We start from the raw sequence: 18,878 nt of genomic DNA on the forward strand, positions 1-18,878 counted from the left end.
ATTTTTTTTTTTTTTTTTTTTTTTTTTTTTTTACATATGCATAAATGGAATTAGATTTTTTTTAAAGACTTTTTTTTTTTTTTTTAAAAAAAAAGTTTGGTTATTAATTCTTTCTTTCACCTTGAAATTCATATCTATTTGAAAGTTGTCTCATGACCGTATAAAGCCCAGGTGAAGAGAGATGCTCAGGGTTTTATCAGGTTGAAAACCTCCAGGGATGGACTACACTTCTCTGGGCAAACTGTTCCAATGCTTGTTCTCCAAATGTAATACTTGTACTGGATTGCTGTTTTTAGGCCTGTCTTGAAGACTTTTCTTCTCCAGGATGAACAAGCCCAGTTTCCTCAGCCTCTTCTTTGAGGGCAAGTACTCCAGCCCCGTTGGCCCCCTGCTGAGCTTACTCAAGTTTATCAATATCTTGTACAGCAGGACATAAAACTGAATGCAGTACTGTAAGCACAGTGTAATGAATGTGTCTTTCCTTGATCTACTTTGTGTCTGTGCTCCTGTTAATGCAGCCCAGCATACTGCTTGCTGCCTTTGCTGCCAGCATACATTGCTGGCTCCTGTTAAGATTGTTGTGTCCACCAGGATCCTCCAATCCTTTCCAGCAGAACTTCTACCAGGGCAGTCAGTTCCTGGTGAGTACAGCTGCAAGGGTTTCTTCCTTCCCAGGCACAGGACTTTGCATTTGTTTTTGTTGGATTTTCTAAGGTTCCTGGTTGCCCACCCATACAACCTTTATAGGTCCCTTTGGGTGGCAGCCCTGCCATTGAGCATATTCACTGGTCTCCCAGCTTGGTGTCATCCACAGGGCTTGTGAGCAAGTGCTTTGTCACCTCTTTCAGGTCACTGTTAAAGATAATTAATGGGACAGGTTCCAATTTGACCCCATGGTGTTCTTGTTAGTAGCTTCCAGGTAGAATACAACCGATTGAACAGTACCCTCTAAATCTGATCATACAACCATACATATTTTTTAATCTTGCTATTAGATTACCCATAACATCTTAACTTGAATATAGGAATGTTCTGTGAAACTGTCCAATGCTTTGCTAAAGCTGATGTAAATGGCATTCACTATTCATTCTTCATCCACAAACTTAAACATTTTGTCTAAAACAGCAAATTGGTTGGTCAGGCATGATTTACCTTTGGTAAATCCATACTGACTGTCCCAGTTACCTTCTCCTTGATGAAAAATCTTGTCCAAGAAGACTTCTCAGGATATGAGCCTGTGCAACATTTTTCTTCCTCTTGTTGTCAGGAATTTCCCCCAGTTTTCATGATTTTTCAAAGATGGTAGAGAGTGTCCTTGCGAGGACATCAGCCAGTTGTCTTAAAACCATTGGATGCTGTCAAGTCTTATGGATTTGTATGGGTTGAGTTCTTGCAAGTAAACCCTGACACAGTCCTCATTGATTACTTTTGCTTGGTGAAATCATGTTTTTTAAAAAAATCTTTCTAATTCTCATTGAAGAGATGTATTCAATTTCAAAATGGCTGGCAACAACAGAAAAAAAAAACACTGGATATTGTCAGTGCTGTGCTGGCACACGTGGCAGCTATTGTCTGCAATACAAAAGTTTTGAGTGGTTGTGAATTTGTGAGTTTGTTTATTTTTTGGGACTCGTAATAAAAAGTGCTAAATCTCCTCTTAAAGATGTGGCTGGAGGAAAAGCATGTGAGGAAACGACCTTTCTTTCCCCTAACAGCAGGCAGAAGCATAAACTCCGATCAAACTTGGAAACTGCCTTAGGCAGAGTCACATAATGAAGTGGCCTGTCTTATTCAAGTGATGATGGACTGGCCTCTCTAGGCTGAACTTACCCTTCGTTGTTAAGAGCTTGGAACGATAGCCAGACCTAAGTGGTTAGGAGAGCAATCAAAGTATGTTATCATGTACGCATGAGAAATAGAGCATCTTTCCTTTTCCTTTCATTCCTAACCATGTAGGAACATAGAGAGGATTTTGACCAGAAAATGTTCTCTCTATATAATGCAGTAGAACATAGCATAGCATTTTTTTAATTTTTTTATTTTTTTCTGCTGGTTAAAGAGATCTAAAGTCTGTGTTTCTTTAAACCAATATCAATAGAATTACTCATGGTTTATGATGACGTATGTGCAATCTGTATTTTTACTGTCTAGTTTTTCTGTCTTATTATTTGATGTTTCTGCAGGTACAGGAACATTTTTATGCCTTAATATACAAGTTTCATATAATTTTCAATAATCTTTTTTATATAATTTAGGATACAAAAATAGCTTCACTTGAGCGCAATATAAGAGATCTTGAAGATGAAATACAGATGTTAAAGACAAATGGAGTTCTGAATACAGAAGACCGAGAAGAAGAAATAAAACAAATAGAAGTTTACAAGAGTCACTCAAAGTTCATGAAAAATAAGGTAAGGTCTATTAATATCTTAACGGTGTTTAAATAATGTGAACAAAAGTTTTAACTAGACCCTTTTCAACAGAAGCAGCTCTCTGCATATCTTTCATTGGTAAACCTCTGCTATGTGGTACTCACTAGCTATAGAGGAATGAAACATTTTGGTTAAATAAGAATTCATTTATATTTTAACTTCAGAGAGGTAAGAAAGTGCATATTCCAACACTTCTGTGGAGACAACTACAATCCTTAGTCTTTATACCATGTTCCCTTTTCTCTTTCTTTTGTTTGGTGTTCTAACTTTGAATGAATTATCATTTTGACTTGCAACATTTAGGCACAGTTTTAGTTGTGCCTTTTTTTTTTTCCTTCTTTTCATAGTAGTTTTACAGTAAGGACTGCTGATGCCAAATTTGAAGTTTTTAGCATTTTAATGACTTTCAATTCAATGACTTTGTTCCTACAGTGTCCTCTTCATTTCAAATAATTGTACATAGATAACTGAGTTGACCACAAGCAGATAATAAATGTGTAGTAGTGGAACACATTTTCTTGGTATCAGGCTTGCTAAGCAGAACTCCTTGTTCATTATTTTAAAATTTATCACAAGCAAATCTTGATGCCTAAATTGTTGTTCTGGCTGGACTTTTTTACCTCTTTTAATTTCAACCTGCTTGATGGCTTTCTAGGTAAAGATGAGTCCTCTCCAAATAGTCTTTTTTTGTGAGTTCTAATACTACTTTTCTAATATTTTTTGAAATTACCTTAAAATTCTAATAAATATATACATTACATTTTTGTAATCATTTATTCCCAGCTACTCACCTTGAACATTTTGTTCATGAAATGATAAAATAATAAATTTAGGTACTTGTTTAAAATATAAAATAAAAAAATACAGAGACTGAAGCTGATGCTACCATTCTCATTTAAACTTCAGGTTTTGGAAATAACATTTTTTTTTTTTAACTTATAAGATAAACTAAGATGGGGAGAAAAAAGCAGCAACAGTATGAAGTGGAAAACTAGCTATCTCACTTTTTTTGCAGTGATATTAAAATGTGACCATAATGGAAGAATAAAATCTGGGCAAAAACCTTTAGTACTTTAGTAGTCAAGATTATTAATGAATCTTACACTTAAGTCGTCCCACCCTAGTTATTTGTTTCGGTTCTTTTGTTTTAGGCTTTTTTTTTTTTTTGTATGTGAAATTCTAGGGACTTGAAATGGATTGTTCCATTTTTTCTGAAATGTATACTTGCAGATCTGAAAAATTGGAGAATGAGCTGGTGTTACCTCTCTAGTGGTAAGCATAAGCAAAAGAGGAGGAGATAAGTGGCTTGAAGTGCAGTTCTCTGCCTACCACTTCCTCTCGACATTAATGATACTCAGCAATATTGCAGTTAAAGTAGAAAGTTTGCAATATCAGGTAGATCAAAATGTTGGCAATGCTATTTGAGTTGGGCAAGCTAACATTCTGGGAAAGTATGCAGCTTGTCTATGGTCAGAGAATGAAACAGACAGCACCTTCTAGAGAATTTGACTTTCATAGTTTCTTTGACTTTCATCATTTGATTTTCATAGGTTTTTATTGTGTGTGTAGTAGACCCTTCTTACTATCTTGACAAGATACTTGCTCTTAAGTGGTATTATTGTCAATAAAATTGTTTTGCCCATTTAAACATGGTTAAATTTCAAGCAATCCAGTTACAGTAATTTACAACAAAACTAATACCCTAAAGCAAATCCATTGCTTAAAAATATTGCATAAAGCCTAATATTTTGTCAACTATATGCTAAGGTCTTTGAGAGGAAGAGGTTCATTATATTTCTGTTATACAGAAAGCAGATGAATGAGAAGAGTATTAAACATGCCATTGTTTTTTCGCAATACTTCTGATCTTTGATAAATGTCACATTCTGATGAAATGTTGTCTGTTTCCTTTCACCAGTCCTTTCTTTCTGCTTAAAATTAAGATTTGTAGCAGAAGATATTATTTTTAGCATTCATCTTAGAACATTTCAGGGTGGAAAAATATTTATGTAGCTGTCAGCAAACTGGCCTGACTGCACTTGATCTGTTGAACCAGAGATTGTTGATAAATTCTGATACTTAAGTCCTGATTGATGGCTAAGAATAGAAAAAAACTCTTCTCACAGTTAAAAAGCTTAGGTGCTATAAAGCTCTTAATACTTCATGTTTATTCTTGAAATATATCTGTTCTTGATTTAAGTAAAAGAGAAGGCATTTAATGGAGGCCAACTTAGAAGATTATTTATTACATGTGCATGCAGAGGATGTTGGAAAGAGTTCCTTTTTTAATTTTTAATAATATTCACTGCTTACAGTCATATAGGCTTTAATTTTGAATTGCTATGAAATGGAAAATTATAGAAATGAGAAAACTTTATGCTCTCTCTCCTTGGTCTCTATTTGAAAGGACAAAAATTGTTACCGCTAGCATGATACGGAAGTTGTCAAAACAAGTCTTAAATTTTTCATGACTAAATGATATGAAACTTCAAATATCCTTAACAGGAACTTGAAGAAAGTATGTGGAATGATATGCATTTAAAAAAAATTAACTTCTGCGTTGCAACTCTTCCTTTCCCTATTTGGGTTTTGTTATTTGGTTAGCAGCCAGATGCTTGAAAGAATACTGCTGCATTTTACAGGTGAGAATTTTAACTCTAGAATTCAAGTAGTTCTTTTGAGTATTGGAGCCCTCATGTTATCTACAAGAATGAAAACCTAGTCATTGTTCAGCAAATTAGAGTTAAGTAGAATTTTAAGAATTCATTAAGTTGAAGTGAACTATAACAATGCTCTCTGTAATTAACATCCATGAGTAACAACTCTTTACACTATTTGAAGGAAGCATGCAAATTCTAGGTGATCCTGTAAAAGAATCACAGAATCACAGAACTGTAGGGGTTGGAAGGGACCTTGAAAGATCATCGGGTCCAACCCCCCTGCAAAGCAGGTTCCTCAGAGCAGGCTGCCCAGGTAGGCGTCCAGACGGGCCTTGAATATCTCCAGAGAAGGAGACTCCACAACCTCTCTAGGCAGCCTGTTCCAGTGCTCCGTCACCCTCACCGTGAAGAAGTTCTTTCACATGTCGGTGCGGAACTTCCTGTGTTCTATCTTGCAGCCATTGCCTCTTGTCCTATCCACACAAACCACTGAGAAGAGGTTAGCTACATCCTTCTGTCTCCCACCCCTCAGATATTTATAGACATTGATAAGATCCCCCCTCAGTCTCCTCTTCTCCAGGCTGAACAGACCCAGGTCCCTCAGCCTGTCCTCATAGGAAAGATGCTCCAGGCCCCGTATCATCTTTGTTGCCCTCCGCTGCACTCTTTCCAGGAGATCCCTGTCTTTTTCGTACCGGGGAGCCCAGAACTGGACACAGTACTCCAGGTGAGGCCTGACCAGGGCAGAGTAGAGGGGCAGGATCACCTCCCTTGACCTGCTGGCCACGCTTTTAATGCACGCCAGGATCCCATTAGCCCTCTTGGCCACCGGGGCACACTGCTGGCTCATGGTCAACCTGTCGTCCACCAGGACCCCCAGGTCCTTCTCTGCAGAGCTCCTCTCCAGCAGGTCGTCCCCCAGCCTGTACTGATACTTCTGGTTGTTCCTTCCCAGGCGCAGGACTCTACACTTGCTCTTATTAAACCGCATCTGGTTTCTTCCTGCCCATCTCTCCAGCCGGTCCAGGTCTCGCTGAATGGCAGTACAGCCTTCTGGCGTGTCAGCCACTCCTCCCAGCTTTGTGTCATCAGCGTACTTGCTGAGGGTAGACAGTATTCCCTCATCAAGGTCATCGATGAAGATGTTGAACAAGACCGGACCCAGCACCGACCCCTGGGGAACACCGCTAGTCACAGGCCTCCAGCCAGACTTTGCTCTGCCGATCACCACCCTCTGAGCTCGGCCAGTCAGCCAGTTCTCAACCCACCTCACTGTCCACTCATCTATCCCACACTTTCTCAGCCTTGCTAGCAGGACTGTCATGGGAGACATTGAAAGCCTTGCTAAAGTCAAGGTAGATGACATCCACCACTCTCCCCCCATCTACCCAACTGGTAATGCCATCATAGAAGGCAACGAGGTTGGCAGAGCATGACTTCCCCTTGGTGAATCCATGCTGACTACTCCTCATAACATTCTTCTCTTCCAATTGCTTGGAGATGGCAACTAAAACAAGCTGCTCCAACACCTTTCCAGGGACAGAGGTGAGACTGACTGGCTTGTAGTTTCCCGGATCCTCCTTCCTGCCCTTCTTGAAGACTGGAGTGACATTGGCTATCCTCCAGTCTTCAGGCACCTCACCTGTTCTCCAGGACCTTTCAAAGATGATAGAGAGTGGCTCGGTGACCACGTCTGCCAGCTCCCTTAGCACATGCGGATGCATTCCATCGGGACCCATGGATTTGTGTGCGTTGAGCCCACTCAGACACTCCTGAACCACTCTTATGTCTACCAGGGGGGAGCCCTCCATTTCCCAGACCCTTTGTCCTCTTGCCAGGGGCGAGGAGTCCCAGGGGAGTGTCCTTGAAGCAAAGAAAGCATTCAGTATCTCTGCCTTTTCGGTGTCTTCCATGACCAGGACCCCCCCCCTCGTTCAGCAAGGGACCCACATTATCCCTAGTCTTCCTTTTGCTGTCTACATACTTGAAAAAACCCTTCTTACTATCCTTTATCTCTTTAGGAAGCCTCATCTCTAGGTGGGCTTTAGCGTTCCTCGTCACGTCCCTGCAGGCCCTGACAACACGTCTATACTCCTCTCAAGAGGACAGGCCCTTTTTCCACATTTCATAGACCTTCCTTTTCCTTTTGATCTTATCGATGAGCTCCTTGCTCATCCACGCAGGTTTCCTGCCCCCCTTCCCCGATTTCCTGTTCTTCGGGATGCATTGATCCTGAGCGTGGAAGAAGTGCTGCTTAAATGTAGCCCAGCTCTCACAAGCACCCTTGCCCTCAAGCAACCTAGCTCATGAGATACTCCCAAGCAGGTCCCGGAAGAGGTCAAAGTTGGCTCTTTGAAAGTCCAGGGTAGCAATCCTGCTTTTAGCCTTACTTCCTCTGCCTAGTTCCATCTGGAACTCCACCATCTCATGCTCGCTGCATCCCAAGCTGCCCCCAACCTTCACATCCCTAACAAGGCCATCCCTGTTGGTAAGAACAAGGTCCAGGAGCACCCCCCGCCTCGTCGGCTCCTCCACCACCTGCATCAGAAAATTGTCTTCAACGCATTGTAGGAACCGTTTGTGCCTGGCCAAGTTGCTTACCCAGCAGATGTCTGGGTAATTGAAGTCCCCCATGAGGACCAGCGCTCATGATCGTGAGGCTACTAGCAGCTGTTCATAGAAGGCCTCATCGACCTCCTCCTCCTGATCTGGTGACCTGTAGTAGACCTCCACCACCATGTGTCCTATACCAGCCCACCCCTTAATTCTCACCCACAAGCTCTCCACTTGTCCTTCACCCTCCCCCAGGTGGAGCTGCATACACTCTAATTGCTCCCTCACATAAAGGGCAACCCCACCCCCTTGCTTCCCCAGCCTGGCTTTCCTAAAGAGGACATAGCCCTCCATGACAGCGTTCCAGTCATGCGAGCTGTCCTGCCACGTCTTAGTGATTGCAACAGATCATGGCATGAGAAATATACGAGTGTAGACTGTAGAACCTACAGACAGACTTTTAGACTTTAGTCTACTCTGTGCAGAAAATTCACTTGCATTGCTGTTCTTCCTTCACTTAATTTCTTCAATTGAAAAACCAGTTATCACTTGTCCTATAAGACTCAATTATTATGTTAGATAAATCAGCATGATTTCATTTAATGGAATTATTGACTTAAAGGTTTAGCCCATTAATTTTAACTTATGCAATATTCAGGGAAAAAGTTCAGATTTTATTTATTTGTTTATTTATTTTGCACGTGTATTCTTTCTCCCTGTAACATCAGGTAAGATTTTTGGTATGTAAAAATAATAATGTAAGGAAAATCATAATGGTTTTCTTGAAATGCTGATATACAAGGAACTCAAATTGAGGGAAGTGATAATGATTGAGAAGAAAGACAAAGGAACTGGGGTTTCAGCTAAGGAGATGAAACAAGATAATTTTGGGCAATGTTGAAAAAGCAGTGACAGGCAAATTACATACATGAAATGGGAAGGTCATAATCAGGGGACGAACAGTTCTGTGAATGCTATAGCACTTAGACTTTTATGTTAGACTTTTATGTTATCTTCACTGTAGTCTTAATAAAGCACAAAAATGTTTTTGCCTTTTTTTTTTTTTGTACTGAGGTAACAAGGTTGTGACTCTTAGTCTTCTGCACCACTTAAGGTATAGCAAAGTGAAAATGTATGCACATCTGCTTGAGACAAAATTATTCCAGACACTATTGCATTTTTTTTACTCACTAAGAGCTTATGCAGAACTTTTAGAAAGCAAATATAGCCAGGAGTAAAAATTTCTTTTAAAAAGTAATGTGGTTTCTTGTTATGCCTTTGTTATTTTTGATAATTTATTTTTTTAATTGAAGTTTCATTACATTTTCATCCTTTCATACTTTATTTTAATAAAACATCAGCCAAAAGCATAATTATTGAACAGATTTTCTTTTTTGAGAGCTATAGCACATTTTTAAACTTCTGGCAATTTGTAGGTGCTGTAGTCAGAACTAAGGAACAGATTATGTTTCTGAAACACAAATAAAATACCTGCAGTGAAAATCAACCTTCTTTTTTGGGGGACAGGGAAGGAGTGGAGGAGGGGGTGGGATGTTGATTCTGCCTCAGAGTGTGGGTTGTATCATGGAAAAAAATGGGAAGAGTTTTTAGGAGAGATTAAGTGTCTGCGATGTTCACGTGGGTCTCATATAAAGCATATGGTGTAATACAGATTGGCTGTGGATCTACTTTTTGTCTTTATGTATCGTAGACAGATTTTCCATTGTTCATTTCATATACATTTCTGTCTGTTTCCATACTTGCTTACATGTTCTGGCAAGGGCTGGAAGAAGGTGGTTTACTTTCAAGAGAAATTCTTCTCTAGCAGTTTCTTAACAGCACTTTTTACATTTTCTTTACATCTGTTTTTTTTTTTTTTTTTTTTTTTTTTTGTATGCTCCTTTTCTTATTTTGATATTTTCAGATTGTGAAGGTGATTGCTTGTAGTATTAGTATAGATTCTTGATTTTATACGGTAGTTCAGTGGTGGCTGGCCAAATATGTTAACCAGGTAGGCAAACATACTGAGACTTACAGAGATAAATAAGGAAAATGTATTGTTTTGCACATTGTTGAAAGAAATAATTTATTGAATTTTTAAGGAAACACAATGTAGAAAAATGCAATGTAGAACAAACTAGAAATAGTTTGATTAGCAGAAGATATTTCTGGTGACTCTGCCATACAGTATGGAATCTGTTGAGTAGGATCAACCTGTGGATATACACAATTACGTAAGAATATATATATTCTTTTTTTTTTTTTTTTTATCTGGAGACTTTTGATTAACCTTCTATTTAGCCCTTCTAGACTTCTTGCATCTCAATGTCTGTTTGGTTGGAATTGAAGTAAGAGAATGGAAAAAGCTGTTCCAGGATTTCTTTAGTCATTGCAGAACTGAAACTTGAATTTTAAAGAAAGTTGTCTAGGCCTTACAGTCATCAAGAAAACTATCCAAGTAAATGTGGTTTCTCTGAATTATGCAGATGCACTGAGGAGTTTTATTTCAAATAATCCTCATGAGATGACACATCTGAACTCTTCTGGTGACCAGTGTTATTTCACAGAACTTTAAAAAGAATAGTTACATGTCACCTAATTTAGCATCCTTTAGCATTGCTCTGTATATTGTCCAGTACTTTGCTTGGATTTGATTTTCTAAATCCACCACACTTTCATACTCTGTGGCCACCCTTTCCACTCAGCATTGTAGAAAGGGAAGAATAATCACATTTCCATGTCATTTACTGATGAACCTCCTGCAGAATTCAGAAGCTCCTTCTTAGTGAATGAATTTCTGCTACTTCCCCTAGGGATACGCTTTTAAAAATATCATAGACCTTTCACTCTGTGGAACTTTTTTTCTAACATTTTCCCTGGACCTCTCTTAAGCTATTCTCTTTGGCTTGACTTTCCTAGTGCCTGAGAATTCCATGTGAGCTGCCAGAGAGTAAAAAAAGGAGGTGGGGATAGTGGGACAGCAACAAATTTGTGAGAAAAGTAAGGCTAGAGTTCTATTTCCCTGCTTTCCACTCCTTACTAAGATGCCTGCTTTTTCTCATAGGGCTCCTAAAATCCTTGATTCACTTGAACTTGTGACTTAAGTCACAAGAATCACACAGTTGGAAGGAATAGACTATTGGATTGACTTTATACTTTTATGAAAACTTTTCCTATGCATATTTTCTGTCCTGCCAGACTTGCCTCACACAGCATAAATTCCTTTGAACTTAAGTGAGGTCTATGGTGAATTTGTAGGCCAAATCATCATGTTTAAGGTTTAAGAGTTTCCTTTTTTGACTTTGACAAGAGCAGAACAATCATTCTTAAAACAGGTTCCTTAAAAATACATGAAACTCACTGTAAGTTTTGACTGTTAAAAGTTAACATCTTAATTCTCTTCCAGAATTCACAGGAGGTGTCTGAGTTGTATTATATTCTGGTCATTCTCACCTTTCAGTTTTCAGGTGCAGCTATGAACTGAAAATGAAATTAATGATCTAACCTTTTATTTGCCCCATTACAGATTGACCAACTGAAACAAGAACTCTCAAAAAAAGAATCGGAACTTCTTGCCTTACAAACTAAGCTTGAAACCCTTAGCAATCAGAATTCAGATTGCAAGCAACACATTGAAGTGCTTAAAGAGTCACTTACTGCCAAAGAACAGAGAGCTGCCATACTTCAGACAGAGGTATGGTATCTTCTAATCATAAAATGCAATATAAATGTTTAGTTAATTGTGTGTGTCAAGCTGATGATGTGTTTGTTGCAAGCCTATGTAGAGGACAATTTGTTTAAGAATAGTGAAATAATTTTAAACACTTTAAATGTCAGTCTATTTGATATATATTTTTTGGTAGCACACCAGATCTCATTCTACAATTTCTTATAAAAGTACCTATAAGTGCATTTTAAGAGCGTAGTTTTGTCTGATTCTCTTTGTCTTCAATGTGAAGGTGGAGGAAGGTGGGCTGAGCCCTAGTGACTTGATTGTTGTGATTTCATTATTTTTTAAAAAAATTTTATTTATTTATTTATTTATTTATTTAAGTTTACTGAGTTTTGCTTGCTCTGTGTGATACTTTCCTACAGTGTATTTCTACTGTGGAGAGTGAAGCTACTGATGTATTTTGAAGGGGTCTGTACCAGGGTGCCTGATACTAATCTGTGGTCTTTCTAATGCAATAATTTCTAATTTATTTATTTAATTTATAATTTATTTAAAAACTGTAAATTTAGTCTTTAAACCAGGCCAGTACATTAGTTTGCTATCCATCCAAAAAATCAGATCATAAAAGTATGTGTAATGGAATATGAGATTGTGATGGTCGTTACACTTAATGGAATGTGTAAATCCATAAATCCAGTGTTTAAAAAAGTTGTCAATTTCCTTTTTTTTTTTTTTTTAATAGGAAAAATAAACACCAACCAACCAAATAAAACCTTCATAGGTTTTGAAGTGCACAATATTATTTAGATTGCTTTCCGTTATAGTTTTTCACTTTATTTTTAGTGTTTGTATCCTTTTACAGAAACACAAATATCTGTGAAATAAAGTGCAAATATTTTCAATTCCGAGAATTATGGGTAATGGGAGTAAGGTAAATGGGAGTCTTACAGGATGTTTCAGCTTTCTGGCTAACAAAGCTTTAGGAGAAAAAAGGAGTTAGCTCAAGCTTATCATTCTCATGGAAGCAGGAAATAAATATTTCTGAGATTCTCATTATCCATGTGTACTGTGTCTTACTGTCTGTCTGTACATTTGGAAGATACAGGTGAAATAGTGGGATTTCCAACTTCTGTTTAAAAGGCCAGCCAGAATACATCTATATATGCACATATATGTATATAAAACATTAAAGTAAGCGTAATGAGAATAATCATAAAAATGCTAGCAACACTGGCAGATTTCAGTCTAGCTTTTGAGTACTAGAGATTACATATTTTAAATCTTCAGCTGTGCAAATCTGTTTTGCAGGGTTTGTAGTATCTGTCATGCTGCTGACAATAGTGATGAATTCCATTGGCTCTCCACTAGTTTGATTTCCTAATTCTTTATGAGACAAGTATTATTATTCAAGACAGTACAATGTCAGTGCTGGCAGATGGACAGTGGTAAAAAGAGCTCAATTTACAATGCTCTTAATGATGGGTTGCTGGGATTGTGTAGTTCTGGTGGAGAACCAGTTGGCTTCTGACATGTATCCATGTTCTTGTTCCTGTTTCCTGCATAAGAAGGCAGTTTAGCTTCAACATATTACATAAAGCAATTGAACTTAAAATGATCCGTAATTGCCTGTTGGTGTGCAGGAGTTAATTAGTTGTATTGGGCTTGCTTGTTGTTAATCTTTTGGGGAAACTAAGTGAAAAAGTAATGTTAGAGTGATTAGAAAAATAGCTTGATAGGGGGAATACTATATAATGGGAGAGAACGAACTCCATTAGTTTTGTCTAATATGTTACTTATAAATGATTATGAAGTTTTGTACAAATAGTATGAGATTGTTACAGGTTTTAAGGAAAAAAATAATCTGTCAAGATACAGGATATGAAAGATAGTAGTATAGTTTCCAGTCAGTGTAAGGTATAAGGTCCTTGTTATGATTATTTTCTTTAATTAACCTTTATTTTTATTTAATCTATATTTAATTTAATTAATTTAATTTAATTAACCTTTATTTTTATTTTTATTTTTATTTAATCTTTATTTTCTTTAATTAATACAGAAATTTTATTTCTGTATAATCCGAATAATTCTGATGACAAGCCTTGTTTTGCTTCTGAATGAAATAACACTATAAACTGTGTGGTCATTGGAGATAGGATAGGCCTAAAAACAAAGCAAGCCAAAAATCTCATAAATGTCCTCACAGTATATCTTGGTTTCTAGACAGGTAAGGCTGTCTCAGTATTGACTTGTAAATCAATTGAGCCTGAACTTCTGTGACTGAATCATCAGATTTTTTTTTTTTTATTTCATATGTTTTCTTGTTAGAATTTAGTAATTACAGTACCTCATAGACTGAAACTGAAACACTGCAAACTGTTTTATATACCCTGTAGAGGTCTAGGTGTTTTCTGTCTTCTGCTTTGTGTGTAGGTTTTACTAATGATTTTATCAGCCAACAGTTTTTTGGGGTTATTTTCTCTTTTTAAGGCTTGTAAAAGGAAATTGGGGAAAGTTGCTTGATGATGTCCACCTCTTATGGGAAGTAATTTTAGTTAAAATTTGCTGAAATTGTGTTCATGTAAAAGGGGATTTTGGCAGAGGTGTCAAACACATTTTTTTCTCCTGGGAGATGACATGAAAATGAAGACCTTTCAATTATGGATTAATAATTGGGATATTATGCATTTCAAGATGCATTACAAGCAACATATAACTTGAATTGGAACTTGTTTTATATGTGTACAGATGTAGCCCTTATTTGAAATGATTTACCAAATAATTTAAATCTAATTGCAGATTTAAAATGGGAAATAACTTCACTTGCCTCAAAACTTCTTCTCTTTGTTTTTGGAAAGATAGTATTACAGTGTGTGCTCTCATGTGCAGCCTTTACCTATGAGGCAAAGACTCTAAATGACCTGTATTAAACTTTAGGTTATGTCAGCAATTTACCTGATTTGACACAATTCAATGATGTTTACACTTTGGGCAATACTAATTGCATCTCATTTTTTATCCATTTAAGTTGCACTGAATGTTTTATTACTTTTATGTACTTTGATGGATATGTATTGAGTTTCAAATCTCTTGAAAAAGTTATTTATTTTAAATTATACTGGTAGAAATAAGGCACACTCATGCCCATGGGTTTCTTAAGGCATGACTTCCCAAGAAAGAATAGCACCTTTTGTTTATTATTTTAAGACCTCAGAGTTGGTTTAGGCTGCAGAGCTATTCAGCTAGAAGTTTAAACAGGAGGCTAAAAATGAAGAGGGGTTTCTGGAATTAAGTAATGCTGGGACTTGCAAAAGATATGTGATTAGCCTGAATTTCACCTCTTTTGAATAGATTGAATTAGGTAGTGTTGTAAGAATTGACTTTGAATAAAGAGTGCACAGTAGTATAATCCTTCATTTAATTCATCTAACTAGCCATTTAATATGAACTGCTTATTTAGCCTAGTTAGGAATCTAATTTGAACTAGTTATTCAAACACTTGTGAATAAATCTCCCTAAATGTGTCAGTCTCTCTCCTTTGACTATAGGAAGAGCCTGGAGAAATACAGTAATTTTTATTTGCACCTTCGGTGAAAACAAAAAAAGTGCGAAACCTTACCCATATGAAATGCAGTAAAAATGGCAGAAAGGGCTGAGATGAATATATGAAAAATATAAATGGATTTGAACACGTGTCTGTGGGATATTACAAGAGGCAGTTGAAAAATGGCAAGGCAGAATTAATGCAAGACTAGGCACAGACACGCAAAACATTCCCATTTAAGATGGCTGCACAGGGGAAGAATGTGGTGAAACCTTTAAACTGGGAATTCTCAGCTTGAGTTTAACCTCTCCAATTAAGTCAAAAGGCTCCAACAATATGCAACAATAAAGATTTTTATAAGGCTTGATGGTAGAGAAGGAGGTGGTTAATTGTGGAAACAGCAGTAAGTGAAGTGGATGATTGAGTAACTTCAGAAGTCTTCTAATCAGAACTGCTTGCCTTTCTAGTAGACTTCCTTTAAATAAATACAAGTTATTCAGTGTATTTTTATTGCTTAATGATTTATGCAATAGAAATTGCATAAGAATGAAAAATTCCAGTATAGATTACATAGAAGGCAAGGGGGAAAGTTTCATTTATTTATTTATTTATTTAAGTCTGTGAACTAGAGAAAGGGCCAACTGTTAGTATCTGCCTACTCTGAATTTGAAGTAGTAGTATGAAGGAATCAACAGCTCCTTAAAACTGCTTATTTCTTGGAACAGTCTTAGAGTAGCCTTCAGCCAGCTGTAAGAAATAGGCTCAGATAACCAAACAGAGGATTTGTTACAAATTGCTGTATAACTATGTAAGAAAGTTATTTTCTTTCTCAGACATCATTAAAAAACAAATGAGAAATCTGTGTTCAAGTAATTCCGTAGATTATAAAATAAAGATTCTTTAAGGCTGATGTGTATATTCTAACAATGTATTATTAATTGCACATTTTGAAGATGCTCAGGGTTTCAGCACATTCCTTACCATCTCTCTGTGTCCTTAGGGAGTTCTTCTGGTTAAAAATGATTGCCAGAATGTCTCTTCCCCACAAACTATTACTTTACAACTTCCAGACTGGTTATGTGGTTTATTGGAGAGAGATTCTGTTAAACTGTGGGCATCGTATAGACATGTGCTAGAGTCCTGTGCAGCACTAAAGCTGGACAGCAGCCTGAATTTGTAAAATGCTGCATCTGCTCCTGTAGCCAAAGTCCCTGTTATCACCATATAGATGAAAAGAGAAAGAACATATCCTTAACATAAACTTAAGAAGGCACCTCACTAAAAAATTACTTCATAGGGCCATAGCCCATTCACTGGATGCCCAAACTTTGAGGCACAGTGTTAGTTAAGAGACAGCTGAAAACAGGCTCTTTGCTTGCACTTTTTCTTATTTGGGGTGGAAATTACAACTTTCTTCCCTTATTTCTTTTGCCTACTTACTTGCCTTTCATATCTTTTGACTGGTCTGTGGGCCAACATCTTGCAATAAACATTAAATATTCTTTTTTTCCATTGTGTATTTCAGTTAGCAAATTTATGCCTTCAAACTGCATTTTCCTGTTACTGATATGTTTTGTAAAACATATGAAAATGAATAATTTTATCACGAGAGACAGAAATGATCTAGAATTATGCCTCCGAGAGCATCCTGTGCAAACTAAATGTGATGCAGCAAGACAGGAAATTTCAGAATGGTGTAGATCTAGCAAAACTTTTCAAAACTCCCTTTATACCTACTCTTAGTTTTATGGTGAGTCTTTTTGGTAACCATTTCACAACTATCAACTTCATATAACTCAACAGTGGGGTTTCTTCAGTACTTATAAATATCCTATCTTTCAAAAGGAGCTTCTACATTTCCACATAATCTTTAGTTTGGAGAGCTCTGGTGGAGTAGAGGGAATGTTTATCTTTCTTGTGAAAATTTATCTTGAATGTTTATCTTTCTTTGTGGAAAATGCTACATTTGGCTGTGTGTGAGTAGATGAAGAATAAAAATACTATTTTACCATCTGAGTGCTCTCTGAGACCTGGGTTTGGAGCTGAGTAAACTAGTACCTAGAATGTTTTATGGTGGTAACCCAGCACTGACTAAGGGCATAGCAGGTTTAGCTCTCTGCAATGTAGAATTAGGTAAAGATTGTGTCTGCTTAGAGCAACTGAATCTTGTGTCTGTAGTCATCAGGTCTTACTTATCTAAAGGGAGGACGATGGGTTCCATCAGTAGATAAGGCAGCAGTGCTGGGAGGTGTGGAGGCGAGTGGCAGCCCTCCAGCAGGTGGAAACCGTTATGGCAGAAATTCCGTACTGTACAAGCTATTGTTTGTAGTTCCCAGATGAGTAAAGTTAATAATGTTTTGGTCTGTATTAAGCCACACTCCTTTCTTTCTGCATGCCTAAGTCTTCTATTTGCAGAATAGGTTTTGTTAGTTATCACTGTAGAATTTTATGTTGTCCTAAACCAAGCTCATGATCTGCCTCGAAGGGCTTCTTTTCAGAGGTAAAAGTAACCATCAAGGGTCAGTATTGGTAGATGAAGTGTCGGCTCCCTGCCTAAACAGGATTACTTTGTAATCACCTTGTAGTCATTAAATCAGTAAATCCTGTATTAAAATAAATCTTCATTGAGTTCCTATTTACTTCATAACAAGCGTTTATTATTTAGCTTAATAATGGTACCGTAAGGCTACCTTCTGATTTTGGATATGGTAACTGCATATGATGCAATAACATATGACGGGAGGTCATATTGCCCGATCTTTCTGCTCAAGCAGGGCTACCTGTGGTCCCCAGGACTGTGTCCAGGTGACTTTTGAGTTTCTCCAAGGATGGAGACTCTACAACCTCTCTGGGCAACCTGTTTCAGTACTCAGTCACCCTAAAAACAAAAACAAAAACAAACTATTTCCTTGTATTCAGAAGAACCCCTTGTGGTTCAGTGTGTGCTCACTGCTTCTTGCCTTGGCACTGGGCACTGCAGAAAAGAGCACGGCTTCATCTTCTTTACACACCTTCCCTTCAGGTATTTGTACATACTGATGAGATCTCCCCTGAGCCGTCTCTTCTGTAGGATAAACAGTCCCAGAGCTCTCATATGAGATGCTTCAATCCCTTAATTAATCCCTTAATCCTTTAGTGGCCCTTTGCTGGACTCTATCCAGTATGTCCATGTCTGTTTTTGTTTGTTTCGTAGTGAGAAGCCCAGAACTGGCCACAATACTCCAGGGATGGCCTCACTAGGAGGTGAACCATTACTGGCTCATGGTCAAGCGTCAGTCCAGCAGGACCCCAAGCCCCTTTTCTTCAAAGCTACTTTTGGTGGAGGTAAAACCAGCACATACTGGTGCATTGGGTTTTTCCTCCCAAGGTGCAGGATCTGGCACTTTTGTTTGCTGAACTGTGTGAGGATCTTATCAGCCCTTTTCTCCAGCCTGTCTACATGCCTGTGAAAGGCAGCATAGACATATCACTTAGAAATCTGTTGGTATATATTATTGTTATGTGCAGTTCAAGTGTCCCTGGAAGTTCATTAGTTCTATTTTTGTTGTTGTTGAATTGTATCAGTGTTTGTTATTCAGTAAAATACATTTGTTATATTGTTTCAAGTCTGGAATTTTCATGATGTCAGCAAAATTGACTCAGGAAATTACTTCAAGTATAGTTTAAACTTGAGTTCTTAATGAGTTTGTTTCAATGGTGAGAGATGAAGTGCAAGCAGAGATATAAATGATCCTTATGCTCTACAGAATGTAAACTACTATTGAAAAGCATGACTAGTATATCTATTTACTAAGTTGATCTACATATATGTACTGTAACAGATCATCAGAAATAAGGGGACATCTTGATTTTCTGAGTATAGCTAATGACATTTGGGCAATGGCAAGTGGAACAGATTTCGGATACAATGGTGTTTTGTCACATGTCGAGAGAGAATTTAAAACCAACAGTAAATAAGCTGAATCTAGATCAAAACATGATGTGCTTTTTGTTCTGTGTTTCTGTTATCTTAGTGATGT

At 37.5% G+C, this 18,878-nt stretch overlaps 1 protein-coding gene across 23 annotated transcripts in view; it reads left to right on the forward strand.

The window, feature by feature from the left end:
• The window catches only part of ERC2 (ELKS/RAB6-interacting/CAST family member 2), a 537,199-nt gene that overhangs the window by 126,544 nt on the left and 391,777 nt on the right, over positions 1-18,878 (forward strand). For all 23 annotated transcript variants that reach the window (XM_035338170.1, XM_035338171.1, XM_035338160.1 and 20 more), the window contains 2 exons: positions 2,256-2,411; positions 11,172-11,339. In XM_035338170.1, the coding sequence (XP_035194061.1) occupies positions 2,256-2,411; positions 11,172-11,339 (324 nt within the window). The remainder of the gene's footprint in view (positions 1-2,255; positions 2,412-11,171; positions 11,340-18,878) is intronic.

This window comes from Oxyura jamaicensis, chromosome 12, assembly GCF_011077185.1.
Source record: "Oxyura jamaicensis isolate SHBP4307 breed ruddy duck chromosome 12, BPBGC_Ojam_1.0, whole genome shotgun sequence".
In the NCBI taxonomy this organism is placed as follows: domain Eukaryota; kingdom Metazoa; phylum Chordata; class Aves; order Anseriformes; family Anatidae; genus Oxyura; species Oxyura jamaicensis.